Here is a 15,017-nt window from a genome sequence, read left to right on the forward strand (position 1 = left end):
TTTACTATGAGCGTTTATTTATACTGATATGTAATATAACAATTGTTTACATTTTAAATTATACTTATATAAAATAGTCGAAAAGGAATTAACAGAACAATCATTTCATATTGCACAATCATTCAAATTTACACATACCTAAATACTTTTCTATCCAGTATAATCCGCTTCACAGCCGTTAGAATGATTTAAATAAAATATAATAATTATTAATATCTAAATCTGTTCTAAAAATTTAATTTGTGTCAAATAGTTTTTGTTACTTAAGACCTATTTTTTCTATTGTAAAGAAATTTCTATTTATTTTTTTTCAAATACAATTTTATAATATTAATTATTGATTATGGATAAATATTTGAATGTTTTTAAATATGCTTAATTATACTAATCATATAAATATGTACAAATTATACTTATATACTGTAAATTATACTTATATATAACTTAGAATGGCAAACAAGCTGACGATCTATCTAATGGAAAGTGGTAACCGGCATCTATAGACATGAGCAGTACCATGGACATAACAGAGTATACTGTTTCGCCCATGATACACCCCATGTGTTGACATTCGTAAGGATTCAGATGTTATATATGTATAGGTATGTACATGTATAGATATAAATGCAGATAAGTTAGTCAATTATCAGATACATTTATTGGTTGATATTTGGAAGTAAAAGAATATTTCAAACGCTGATTTTATAAGAGAGGACCTCAGACTAGAATTAGAAAATGAAAATATAAATACACTTGTTTAGGTGGGAGGAGATTGTTAGTAATGCGGACTAGCAGTCCCATTGCTAGCAATATATCCTGTCAGATCGACATCCACGTGGTCCCCTCTGGAAACCATCGTGCTGAATTCCAGGTATATTCAGCACGATGAGCTAACTGATCTGCTCTGTCATCCTCACCTATCATCCTTCACAGGTACCGCGCCAGCATATACTGTTAGCGCAGACGGGGTTACCATTCCATTATCATCTATAAAAAAAAATACACTTCTTTGTATTATCGTAAGATACAAACAAATTGTTTGCCATCAAATTAATTAAAATTTATTAAAACATTAAAGTTACATCATGCTGTTAAATAGTTATTATTCGGCTGTCGAAGTTCAGGGCTTTGATATAAAATCGTTTCACATTAATAAACAATAAAGTATAAAATCCATTTACAAAATAAATAGTGAAGAGTAAAGTATAAAATTAACTTATATAAAAAGTAAATATCGTACTATTTACTCTATTTTTCTTTTATTTTATTATTTTTTTTTACCTGTATATTTAAATTAAAACATAAATTGAACAATATGCTGTTAGATTTCACTCTAAAAACCAATAAATTGTTACAGATTATGAAAATTTTATAACAAATAAAACCGACGTTATTAACTTAACAATGTATTACTATTTATTTTTACTTTTTTTATTTTTTTATACAACTCAGAATGGCAAACAAGCTGACGGCCCACCTGATGGAAAGTGGTAACCGTCGCCTATAGACATGAGCAGTACCATGGACATAACAGAATATACTGTTTCGCCCAGGACACCCCCCATGCGTTGCCATTCCTAAGGACTCAGGTGTTATTCCTCTGTACCCTGTAAATTCACGCCATATCTCACCCTTCAAACCGAAACACAGCCATGCAAACAGCTGCTTCACGGTTGAAACACGAATGGGACAGAGGTACCCAAGCAATCGACTTTTGTACAAAGTCTCCCTCTGTTATTTATGAAAACATTTCTGAAATTACAGTCTATTTATATTCTAGTTTACATAATGGCAAGTTATAGGTTTTACAATAAATAATTAAATTAAAAATTGTTTAAACATAATATTTATCATTAACTTTCGTACCTATAAACACTTAAACATGATTTTTTATCCTTCCAATAAAATATGTAAATAAAATAACAAAGTCGTTAATTTGAGCAAAATTTCTCAATTGGGGCATATAATTTCATCTTTATGGGTGTGGTGTATTCATAGATAAAACCATAGACAAAAGAAATATATTTCTTTTTTCTATGTCACATCTTTAAGCCCATGTTATCCTGGGAATAGGTAAGCATGTTTCGGAACGCGCGAAGTATTAATATTAGGAATTACTGAAATAGCTATGTGACTTGGTTATATGCATGTTATCAGTACATTTTATGCATATTCTAACTATAGTAAAAACTATAGTTAGAATATGCATAAAATGTATTTCTATATCTATGGTTTTTTTAATGACTCCATACTTGCATTTAAAATCTTGTGGATAATACTAATAATTTAATGTTTTAATTTAGTGTGGATGGAATATGGTACTAAACGGTAAAAAGTCCTAGAAATAAAGTATCTTTTAATTTTAAAAACAAAACACAGATTTTAGAAAAATGATTTTATAAAGGTGCTTTAACTAAATGCACTGGATAGACTAAGCAATAAAACAATGACAATAATAGTGAAGAAAAAACATATAATATTTTAATTTTACAAAGGCATATAGTTTATATATTTGATGGATATATTATTTGGTTTGGCACAATTATATTTATTTTGGTTAACAACTCTAGATTTATAGATACAGGTATAACATCGGCTAGACATGATATGATTAAGGATATGTGACAGATAGACTTAAAGTTATTAGCTATCGGTCAAGTGTATCAAACAGCAATTGGTCTAATCTAGGCCAATTGTGAAAGATTAAATTATAAATTATAATAGAACATTTTACGGCATTCATCAAACACAAAGCCCCTATTAAGATAAGGATTACCAATAAAAAAAAAGGCATTTTAATAACTTTTCATATCACATTAATAATTCTAGAACAAACTATCTAAATCTATGGTAATAAATTAATAATAATACTAGTACAGTGTAACAATTAACATATCCCGAATAAAATTTCAAAAACATATTTGATTCTAGTACAAAAACTGTAAATTTGACAGATAATTTTTTTAAACAACTTAGAATAGCAAACAAGCTGACGGCCCATCTAATGAAAAGTGGCGACCGTTGCCTATAGACATGAGCAGTACCATGGACATTATAGAGTATACTGTTTCGCCCATGATACCCCCCCATGCGTTGCCATTCCCGAGGACTCAGGTGTTATTCCTCTGTATCCTGTAAATTCACTGCTATATTCTACCCTTCAAACCGAAACAGTCATGCAGACACAACTGCTTCACGTTAGAAATACGAATGGAACAGAGGTGGCCAAGCAAACGACTTTTGTACAAAGTCTCCCTCTGGTAGTAATTGATCAATCTTCATTATAGCTCGTTGTGTCGTATATATGTTATACAATAAATAATATATTATTATATTTATATATTATATTGATGTCATGTATAAGGTTCAGTTAAAACTGTATTATAGATTCAATCCTATTTCTCGAGAGCTACCTATCGAGTGGTGGTCTCACTGGAAATCAGCGCTGCAGCACCACGCTGCAGCTAAAGCTGAGTGGTAAGCATTTCATCTGCTACCACAGTATTAATATTTTAATGTATAACGTTGTCATTAATATTGTTTTTTTATTCTGAATAAATGATTTTATTATTAATTTATTATTTATAATAATTCGGGACGTATTTCTCTGTCTGGACAAGCTCTTTATGTAACGTTCAATACACTGTGATATTAGGTACATTAGGTACATACAAAATACTAATAATACTAGATTTTAAATTGCATTGGATGAGCACTTAATTAAAAAAAAAAAAAACATTAAAAATATATTTACTTGATATTATTACGTTCTATATCTTGGACAATACGATACGTAGAATAAGATAGAGTGTTTTGTTTTATTGGTAAAATAATGTTTACTTAATAATTAATGAAAATTATTATTCCTTCTTTATATCTGTACTAGTTGTAAGGGACAGGTTGAAACAGTGAAATTATATCTTTATTCTAAACTGAAAATCAATGGAAATTCTTTCCGGAAAAAAATTTTTTTTTTTCATTTGAAGTCGTTATCTTTGAATATTATGTCAAAATATAAAGAAATAATGATACTTTACAGTGAAGTATTAGGAAATACTAAAAAACAGCAAGGTCGTCAACAGTCATTTATTATTTTGTGTAACAACAAAAATCAACAGCAGAATCGGCTGTGTTGGGTCAACGGTGCAAGCGTACGAAACTACCTACGAAGAAGCGCGTATGGCCAACCTATCCCTTGTATATTTTGTTAAAAATTCCATACCGATAAATCTATTCATTAATATAGTTAAATTACATAAAACTCTACTGGCGGTAGAGTTACAGAAAATAACTTATCTTTTTCAGCTACTGCGAATGACAAATAAGCTGACGGCCCGCCTGATGGAGACTGGTAACCGTCGCCTATATGCATGTACAGCACCGTGGATATCACGACATACAGTGACGCCCATGGTGTCCCTCATTGCTACTTTGACGATAGAATCATTAATCATCGCTAAGTAAGAAGTTAACTTGTTCACTCCCATATGATTTTTAATACCAATATTTCTTTTTTGTTCATCTCTTCTCTAATAGTACAAAACAAAGTTGCTATTCGCATCTGTTTGTTTCTCCGCTTATTTCTTCTAAACTACTCAACGGATTTTGATAGGAGTTTCACTGTCATTTAGATATTTTTTACAGATTTGTATGCACAAGACATACTAATTTGCACCCGTGTAAAGTCGGGGAATATTGCTAATCACTGTTATAAGTTTCTTTTGTGTACAGTAATTCTTTTATGTTTTTATCATTATTGGTTGTGTCGTTTCTATCTTATATTTATTCATGAAACATTTCGTTTGTTAAATATATTCTTCAACCTGAGAAGACAATATTCTCTTACAGATAGATATTCACAGAGAATTTCAGAAAACTAGGAGTGTGTACTATATATATTGGCCCAATAACAAATATGTCAAAAGTCTGTTGTCTAAAAAATTAAATTGGGTAACAGAATTTTAACATATTTGAAAATAAATACCCGGGCAATATGGGCGAAATCGAAATGGGCGATGACTTCTTTTCCGCCTTCAACGTCTAGAGAGACCCAATATATGGATATCGGTTCGGTATACATAATACTCATACCAACAGAAAAATGCGAGTACAGTATATTTTTAAAAATCTCTGGGGAGTTAAAAGACAGGTCTGGGGTTTAAGAAATCCGTCTTACGCCAAATCATACTAGCATTTGTTTTCCGTAATGCATCCAGTTTAACAGGCCTTCGTTCTGAGGGTGTAATATTAAAGTCATACATTTACAGTACATTTATGTTCATACAATTGGGTTTTAAACTCCCCGAACAGTCAAGCCATTTTAAAAATCAAAATAATACTTCAGTACATTGTTATTTGTGTACATAAAAAAAACACAAGACAAATGGCACTTATAACATGATCAGGGACAAGACAGTACATTAATTTATTATCATGGAGTTAAAAATTACGAAATGTGCACCTTGCTGCATTCTATTAGAGTGTTCCCGAATATTTTTCTTTTGGCGTTGCCGATGTAGCAAATGCCTTTGTGGATCTGTTGTGTTACTTTGGAGGCGAGGCATCTGAAGACGGTGACGAGCACGCCCAAGATACTGGGTGAGAGAGCGTAGGAGCAAGAGGCTACGGACCGGTAGACGACGCGGTTCGACCGCTGCAGACTGCGGTAATTGTCTATACCGCCGACGTTGACTTTGCTGAACACTTTGTACTGTTGAAGAGTAGTATTCTGTAATACTCGTTTGCAAGCACAATAAATATGGATGCGATAACCAGTGTTGCCAGATTGGGTATTTTTTTTGCAATTTTAGGCACATATTTATCTGACCGCGAAATTTTGGAGGTTAGAAATTCTTGGAGAAAAGTTAAATGGGCTTGGGGAAATATGGATAAATATTTTGGCAGTTTTGATATTTGTAAAACGCGTAGCGGTATATAAAATATATGAATGAAGATAGCAAAACAAAAGATGCCATAAAACAAAGCAGCTAAATTTAGAAACATACGGAAGCGCGTTTTTTTTCATTGTTGGTATTGTAATTCATGGTCGAACATAATGAAAATCGATACAAGTTTATGGTTAGATAAAAGTAAAGGAAATAGTGTCGATATGGAGAGAAAATATTTGTCATTTGGGTAAAACATAGAAACCGCACCTGGCAACCCTGATGATAACATAAGACCTTTAAAAAAGCAATGGTCCTCAATAGGCTTGTATTTTTATCCGATATTTTTGCCAACATTGAATTGATTTTAATAATTCTTATTGCAATCAACAGAATTTACTCCCTTGCTGCTCATAATAAGTTTGTCTATGTCCTTTTGATTCTAAATCCAAAAGAAACTAACAAGTAAATACAGAAAGAACATCTTAATGTAATAGCTACCGGTTTAACTTACGTGTAATTATGTAGATCGAAAAAGCTCGACTAATTTCGGAACCAATTCATGATCTTTAGTCATGAGCGACTGTTACGCGAGCTGTTTTTGATTACATTAAAATATAAAGTGTGCTTATTAAATTTTTAACAATATGAAAGAATATCAATTTTATGTTTATAAGACTTCACGGTATTGGCATGACGTAGAGGATACATGTTTAAATCCTTTTTAATAATTCATTAAATGTTTAAGCATGCTTGGTTTGAATTTTTTTCAATTTCAATTAAATCTCAATAATTTGTACGTATTGTATTTGTATCTACTACGTTTAACATCTTTTGAGTTCTTCCTTATATGTATTACCGTAAATTGTTTCATGCCAGGGAGGGGCCCTGAAGACTTGTGATACGTGTTCTTTGGATATCCAGTTCAGGCATCTGTTCTCTACATTTTTGATGAATCTATGGTATTATCGTGTTTCATTGTAGTAAAAAAAGATGTAAGATAAATAAATAAAATTTATTATTATTATTAATTATTAGAACATACAATGAATCTGTTCTTTAAATATATACTAATATAATAAAGGAGAACAATTTGTTTGAACGGGTTCTCTGGAGTTATCAATTTCGTTGAATTTTTTTTTCATTTCATAGCTCATTCAGGAGACATTTCTTGAGGACGATTATAGGTTATACAAAATCACAATACGACTACGGGTGCAGCCGTGGGGTATAGCTAGTTATTTTATATATCGACCCATGTTCCTTGGGGAATTTTGTATATTTTTATTACTTTGTTTTCTTTCGGCTTTTCTATAAGATCTTACTAATAAAATTGTGAATATACGATGTTTGGAAGATAAGGCGATTTAATAAGAGCAACAGAAGGCAAAATAATAAAGTTTAGCAATTTTGTCTGTCCTTTTCTTTATATGTTTGTTCTGGCATAATAAGGACTAAATTCGATGCAATTTTTACTGCGATATTCCTGAAGGTCCAACTTAAAATCTGGTTTATTTTGTACAATATTTTATTCTGATACGTTATCTAGAAATGGCAAATTTCATTGTTCTACTATTGAAATGATAACTTGTATTTCTGAAATTCATTCGTATAAATTAGTGGGGGAAGCTAGTTTTATCTTTGATAGGAATGATAGAAAGCAAACAGGATTTATTTACTTTACCTGTGTATCAGATATAGTAAGGGGTTTGTCCATGATTATCCAGGTGACCACCTCCTGGCACAGCGGCGTGGTGAGGGAGCCGTGGTACGTGTAAAACGATTGGGGCTCTGGACTGAACAGCCGACTGAACAAACAATATACACAGTTAGTATTTTACTTTAGTTTCTGTTTCCTCCGCAACTGCAGTGTCTCTCTTTCTCCATAAAATATTCATTTCTTTTTTTACCTACCATTAAAAGTTGGGTTTCACCTAGGCTTGGAATATTTCATATATAGTAGGTTAAATTTAATTTGTTACATGACTAATCACATCACGACAAATCATCATATAGATTGCTACAAATAATTTTAAAGAAATCACAGATATTTGCTGCGTTCGGTTTTATTCGCGAATTAGCTGCGCCTGGATAGCAGTGACATTGAAGAGTTGGCCGACTGGGCTGTAAAGACGAGTGAATACAGATTTTATCACACTGCGCTAAAGTTTCTATTCGCTCGCTCTTATTTTAAAAATCATAATTCATATTTATTCATTATCAAATAGTAGCGAGTGCGACACTAAAACATTGTCAGCGAAAATCACATTTATCATTTGTAACAGCTAATAACTCTGTGAAAAAATAATAACTACGTTATATTATGATAATAAATTAAAAGTAGCAATAATTTCCATGCCTAGTTTTAACACTCAGTCGTATCGATTAATGGAAACAGTTGGGCTTCTGTTTTTTTGTTCTATAAACTTGTAAGTACTTTTGTAGTCTATTGAGAATTAGTTTTGCGTTTGTCATCTTGTTATACTGTGACTTAAGGGCCCTCAAATTTGTCATGCTCTTTGTAATTGTGCATCATTGGCTGTCGATAATTCGGCATTGGCATTAGTATTAGTTATGTCAAGGGCAAAGAGTACGTCTTGTAGTAAAGGTCCATTGTAAAAAGTTGATTTTATCCGAAGGAGATCCTGTGTCTGTATATATTTTCTTCATTGTTTATTTATATGTATTTTTTTTTAATGGATGATAACGGAATGGTAACCGCACCCGTACTATCGGTATACACCGGCGGGGCACCAGTGAGGATGAAGTAGGTCAGTTAGCCCATCGTGACGTATTCAACAAGAATTGTTCACGATGGTTTCCAGGGGGAATCACGTGGAGGTCGACCTAATAAAGCATATTGCTAGTAATGGGGCTGTCAAACTCCATTGCTAACAATCCCTTTCGCACCATTTATATGTATCAATGTACATGCACAGTATGTAGTTGCCTATTATGTGCAATTTGATCCATATGACTGGGATATATGTATTGATTTTTCGAGATAAAAGTATCTTATGTCCTCAAACCTGTTTATCAAATTTCATCATCATCATCATATCAGCCTTTAATTGTCCACTGCTGAACATAAGCCTTCTCCCTGGAGGGTTTTGCCAGTAAGTGCCACGCTTGGCATTTTGGCTTTGCAGTTTAAGAGGGACGCTGCTGTCCATCTCTCGCCTTGCCTTAGTCGCCTGTTAAGACATCCACGGAAAAGGAAGCGACGGCCTATTCTATGCCAGAACCACATGACGTATAATTTACAAAATTTCATAATGCTAAATAAAGCCATTAAACCGCTAAAGAGTAAAAAATAAACTCACTTTCATATTTATAATATGAATAAGGTTTGTAACGGATAGGCGACAACCCTGTCACAAGAAAATATAATATCAAAATAAAATTTGATACCGATAAGATTTATTTTGAAATTCTCTTGTCTTGCTCTGGTGCATGGTGCTTTGTTTCTTTAGTTACGCTTTTTTTATGATGGGTGAAAATGGTATGGTAACCCCGCCTGCGCTAACGGGATACGCTGGCGGAGCACCAGTGAAGGGTGATAGATGAGAATGAAAACAGGCCAGTTAGCCCATCATGATGAATTCATCAGGAATTAACCATGATAGTTTCCAGGTAAAACCGCGAGGAGCTCGATCTAGTTGGGTATATTGCTAGCAATGGGATTCTCAGTCTCCATTACTAACAATCCCTTTCCCCCTCGTTACTCATATTGACAATGCAGGGATGACATAACTGGTACTTACTTCATATCAATGTTAAGAATTTCCGATGATTCCACATTCTGGTCGAGGAGGTCAGGGACCACAGGCATTATTTCTTCTAGAGCGAAGCTGCTGGCTTCTTCATACCCGCCCACCACCTGGCGTTCATGATTATATATATTACTAGGGTTCTTAAGGAAATATATATATATATATATATATATATATATATATATATATATATATATATATATATAAACAAACAATAAATTCTTTCATCTTTCCATATTATAATATTAGTAAATTTGTGTTTGATGTCGGTCAAATTTGAAGGTCATCTGTATGAATTCTTATAGACCTGACATAGTATGTAAGTTGCAAAGGGGACTGGCGGCCCATTACCTTTATTTCCAGTCGATAAGTTTTTTTTAATGGATGACAATGGAGTGGTAACACCACCTGCGCTAACAGTATACGCTGACGGGGCATCAATGAAAGATGATAGGTGAGAATAAAAAGGCAGGTCAGTTTTTTTTTAATGGGTGAAAATGGAATGGTATCCCCGCCTGCGCTATCGGTATACACCGGCGGGGCACCAGTGAAGGATGATAGATGAGGATGAAGCAGGTCAGTTAGCCCATCGTGATGAATTCAATAAGAATTGTTCACGATTGTTTCCAGGGGGAACCGCGTGGAGGTCTACCTGACAGGGTATATTGCTAGCAATGGGAATGGTAGTACGCGTTACTAATTAACTCCTTAGTCTATAAAAGTTACTCATAAGTATAGCAAGTACCTTTGTTATTACTCCTATAACAGCCAGTCCGTCGGGTCTCTCGAGCGCTTCGTCGAGGGTCAGTCCCGTTTTGACGTGCACCATGTGAATCTCCAGTGGGTACCTAAGAGTAAAAAGAAAGCTCTTTAGGAAATAGAAAAATCAAATGTTAATTAGAATTATTTTGTTTAATTGTGCTACCATCCAAATCTATTTTTAAAAAGTTATTAAAACAGCATTTATTAACTAAACAAAAACTTGGGTCGGTCGCCTGGTAGCGATTGCTTTCAACGTAATAATTATTGTGGTGAATTATTTATATTGTATGTTTAATTAATTTATAAAATATATTATTTATGCATCATTTATATAAGTATGTAGCTATATAATACAATTTTATCTTTGTTGATTTGGTCATACAGGGTTACTCTCTGGGTTTGTTGTACGCGTCCGTGTAGCCTAACTTCAGGCTGCAGCTGAAAATCAGTGCTTTGCTTTTAAGCAAAACCATCACTGAGCTGTAGCCTATTTGGGTCACTGCAACTACACATGGCGAAACCTTATTTTCATATTTTATCTTTTGTTGTATATTTTAAAAAGTGTGAATAATTTTATTGTATAAACATATTTGTAAATTTACGTGTGTCATAAATGGCTCAAATAAAAAGTTTATCTATCTATCTATCGTTAGTATGTGTGTGACTGCCAACATTCGAAGATTAATCACTACTATTGATCACTACTATCAGAGATTCCACAACTTTTCATATTATTATTTTGTTATACAACTTCGAATGGCAAACAAGCAAGAGGAAGACCGAAGAATAACTACACGGGACAGATAAGAGAAACGCTAAATGTCATGTCGTATAGGGAGGTCAAGGATATGGCCTGGGATACAGCTGGCTGGAAGAAGATGCATGAATTAGTTGCACCCACAAGAGGAAACTCTTAAATGAAAATAAGAAGAGAGGAATAACACCTGAGTCCTCAAAAATGGCAATGCATAGGGGGTATTATGAGCGAAACACTACACTCTGTTATGTCCATGGTACTGCTCATGTCTATAGGTGACGGTTACCACTTTCCATCAGGTGAGCCGTCAGTTTGTCTGTCTTTCTAAGTTGCATAAAAAAATCTTTATTAAGAAATCCATAAATACTTTATCGATAAGTACATAATAATTATTTTAATACAGTTTTATTTTCAGATAAATATATTAATAATAGATTAAATAATATAAAAAGTAATAAACTAACGACTAGGTATTAACTGCATAATAATATACTATTCTTAAGTTGATAATCTGAATTGTATCTATATATTTGCAAGTCATAATCACAATATTAGATATTTTTTATCATTTATTAGTTTCTTATCATTTTATCAGATATTTATAATAATCGAATGTTTAATGATCATGTGAAATGTATTATAAAGTTCGGTGAAATTAATTAAGACTAAATTTATATTGTAGTACCTTTAATATTTTAGTACGTTATGGTAGATTAACTAACAATAAATTTTATGATCTTATACTGCTTAGTAGTTTGTATTCACACAAATTCATTATTTATATAATTAAACTTATTGTAGAGAGCAACAGGTGAGTTTCTTGCCTGTTCTTCTTGGCTGAAATTGCGTTTCGAATGGGCGGTTATGAAAAAATGACTATTCAAAAATGTTTAAATCTAAATTTACTCGAATAAAAATATCTCTTTATTATTCTTTTTACTTTATTTCTTTTTTATTAAAACATTGTAGGTAAATTGTTAGGTGTCAATAACTTGATACGATAGTCGATCCTTTTCATGATAGGTTTATCTCGGATCAGCATGTATTGTTAATTGCCTCAAGATATAGATTTATATAGATACTAAAAATACACTGCTGCCCTAATAATATATAATGTGATAATTCTTATATTAAGCACTAAAGTATAAATTAATGAGTTAAACTTATCAGTTCACAGCAAATCTACTTCCGTGTCGATTTAAATAATTTTGAATGTAGGTATTTAAAACGCATATATATATATATATATATATATATATATATATATATATATATATATAATAAAGGTTAATATATATTATAATATATAAATAGTAAATGTTACCGAATTTATATATATGTAGGTATTTGACTAAATGGAAAAAAATATGATATAGTTGGTTAGTATTGTATCAGTTAAAATGTGTGTACATAATTCCCAAAGAAATGTGAGTCCTGTCAAATTAGTATAAGAGATTCAAAATTTTTGATTGTACGTACTATGTATACGTGATATTCACGTGGTTTTATTCTAATAATAACATATATTGGGAGTAAAAATTCACAGTAACAATTTGCCCTTAGTCTGTAGAATTGTATATATAAGCCCTATAGACTTATACATTTAAGATACATAAACTAAAAATAGTGGCATTTCCCATAAACATCCATATTAGGAGTATATTTAAGAGCTGCGCTTTTGTTGGTGGAGCTTTTGCCACTCATTACGATTTTTTGCGAGTCTCTTCACCTCTTGATACGACACGATACCAATTTTTTCCTTGATTTGCCTAGTGTAATTATTTCTTTTATGTATCTTTTATAAAAATATTAAATATCAGTATTGTGAGTGGACATCCTTGCCTTACACCTTGTTTAATTAAAGCATTTTTTTTCTTCACCTATTTCAATTATTGTTTTCTGATTCTTATAAAGTGTTTATAATGAGTTTATTGCTATACGATTATGGAGGAAACAATAAAGAGTATCTATATTTACTTACTTCATGCCATCAATGGCGTGTTCGGAGAGCCAGTGCAGGTGGAACTGTAGCAAGGTGTAGTTGCCTCGAAGCGGCCCGCCGGATAGAACGGGCGCTGTGCTGTTTTCCACTACGTTCCATTTTACTATTAAAAAAAAAAAAAAAAAAACATTTAGCTTGTTTTAAACTAGCTGATAATTAAAGAAGCAAGGAGTGGCGATCTAGTACAATCAAATACAGGAAAGAACGACTTCTCACTAGTTGACGTGGTGATCTCAAATGTCTTTGTAAGAAGTCAATGGATGTAGGTGGCTTACGGTTGTTTCTTATACAAACTTGCTGTACCGAAGATTTTTTTTATACAACTTAGAATGGCAAACAGATTGACGGCCCACCTGATGGAAAGTGGTAACCGTCGCCTATAGACATGAACAGTACCATGTACATAACAGAGTATACTGTTTCGCCCATGCGTTGCCATTCCTGAGGACTCAGGTGTTATTCCTCTGTACCCAGTAAATTCACGCCATATCCCACTCTTCAAACCGAAACACAGCCATGCAAACACAACTGCTTCACGGGACAGAGATACCCAAGCAATGTATGTTCCTCAAGATACATGGCGTGAAGATAGAAAATATAAATACAGATAAATTGAAAATCTATACTTTACATCACAGTCTCTAAAAAATATTGGCGAAATTAGGCGAACATGAGCTTGTTAATAAGTTAAGCCAGTCAAATTCACAGAAGCCTTATACGTAAAGCGAGTGTGGTGTTACATTTCAGATCGCTTAATTATTTTATCACTGATGTAGATGCAATATATTTTATACCTAATTATTTATATTGTACGTTATGTCCACGATATTGCTTATGTTTATAGGCGACGGTTACCACTTTCCATCAGGTGGACCGTCAGTTTGTCTGCATTTCTAAGTTGTATAAAAAAAAATAGTTAATTAATCAAATATATTATTTATGCATCATCTATATAAGTATGTAGCTATATAATACAATTTTATCTTTGTTGATTTGGTCATACAGGGTTACACTCTGGGTTTATTGTACGCGTCCGTGTAGCCTAACTTCAGGCTGCAGCTGAAAATCAGTGTTTTACTTTTAAACAAATCTATCACTGAGCTGTAGCCTATTTGGGTCACTGCGACACACATGGCCAAAACATATTTTCGTATTTTATCTATTGTTTTATATTTCAAGAAAGTGTTATTTGTTCGAAATTAACCTTTTTATACATTGACAATTGTAGTTTTTTATAAAAAAGAAAATTTATAAACAATTGAAATAGACCAAAAAATACATAATATATTTCAAGTCAACAGACGGTAATTTTATTTACAAATAATATATAATAACAAGAACCAGCATATTTTACAAACAATTTGATTGTCTGAACTCATTTGTTAATTTATGTGTGTCATAAATGGCTCAAATAAAGTGTCTATCTGTCTATCTATCTACCTACTCGTACTGAACAATGTACGGAACCATAACGATTAATCTATCATAAAGAGTTTTCTTACTTTTTTTTAACATAAGTAAATACTTTTCTTAAGTTAGAGCCTAATCCTGGCCGTTTATCATCGGACGATTTGCTGGCTTTATGGTATAAAAAAAATTAGAGTAATAATTGACACGCAATAATAAAAAAAATAAAAAATATATCATTAAATAAACTGTACAGCGCCATCTGTGTACCAAACAAAGCAGAGTTTATACTATGTACTAGTACTAGGCAATTGAAAGATATATTTAAATACTTTTTTTTTTGTAAATACGTACATATTATATATAGGAAAATATCAGTACAAATAAACAAAAAAATACATGAATTAAAATGTTTGTATTACGCTGTGCAT

At 32.3% G+C, this 15,017-nt stretch overlaps 1 protein-coding gene across 1 annotated transcript in view; it reads right to left on the reverse strand.

Annotated features, from left to right (window-relative positions):
- Positions 1-15,017, reverse strand: part of LOC116412784 (carbonic anhydrase 2-like) — a 33,755-nt gene continuing 18,738 nt past the window's right edge. The window contains exons 4-8 of the mRNA XM_052902195.1: positions 13,159-13,282; positions 10,404-10,506; positions 9,650-9,765; positions 7,570-7,693; positions 1-5,710 (exon numbers count right to left, since the gene is read on the reverse strand). Coding sequence (XP_052758155.1) covers positions 5,447-5,710; positions 7,570-7,693; positions 9,650-9,765; positions 10,404-10,506; positions 13,159-13,282 — 731 coding nt within the window. The 3' untranslated portion in view covers positions 1-5,446. The remainder of the gene's footprint in view (positions 5,711-7,569; positions 7,694-9,649; positions 9,766-10,403; positions 10,507-13,158; positions 13,283-15,017) is intronic.

This window comes from Galleria mellonella, unplaced genomic scaffold (genome assembly GCF_026898425.1).
Source record: "Galleria mellonella isolate WM207_F2 unplaced genomic scaffold, CSIRO_AGI_GalMel_v1 utg874, whole genome shotgun sequence".
In the NCBI taxonomy this organism is placed as follows: Eukaryota; Metazoa; Arthropoda; class Insecta; order Lepidoptera; family Pyralidae; genus Galleria; species Galleria mellonella.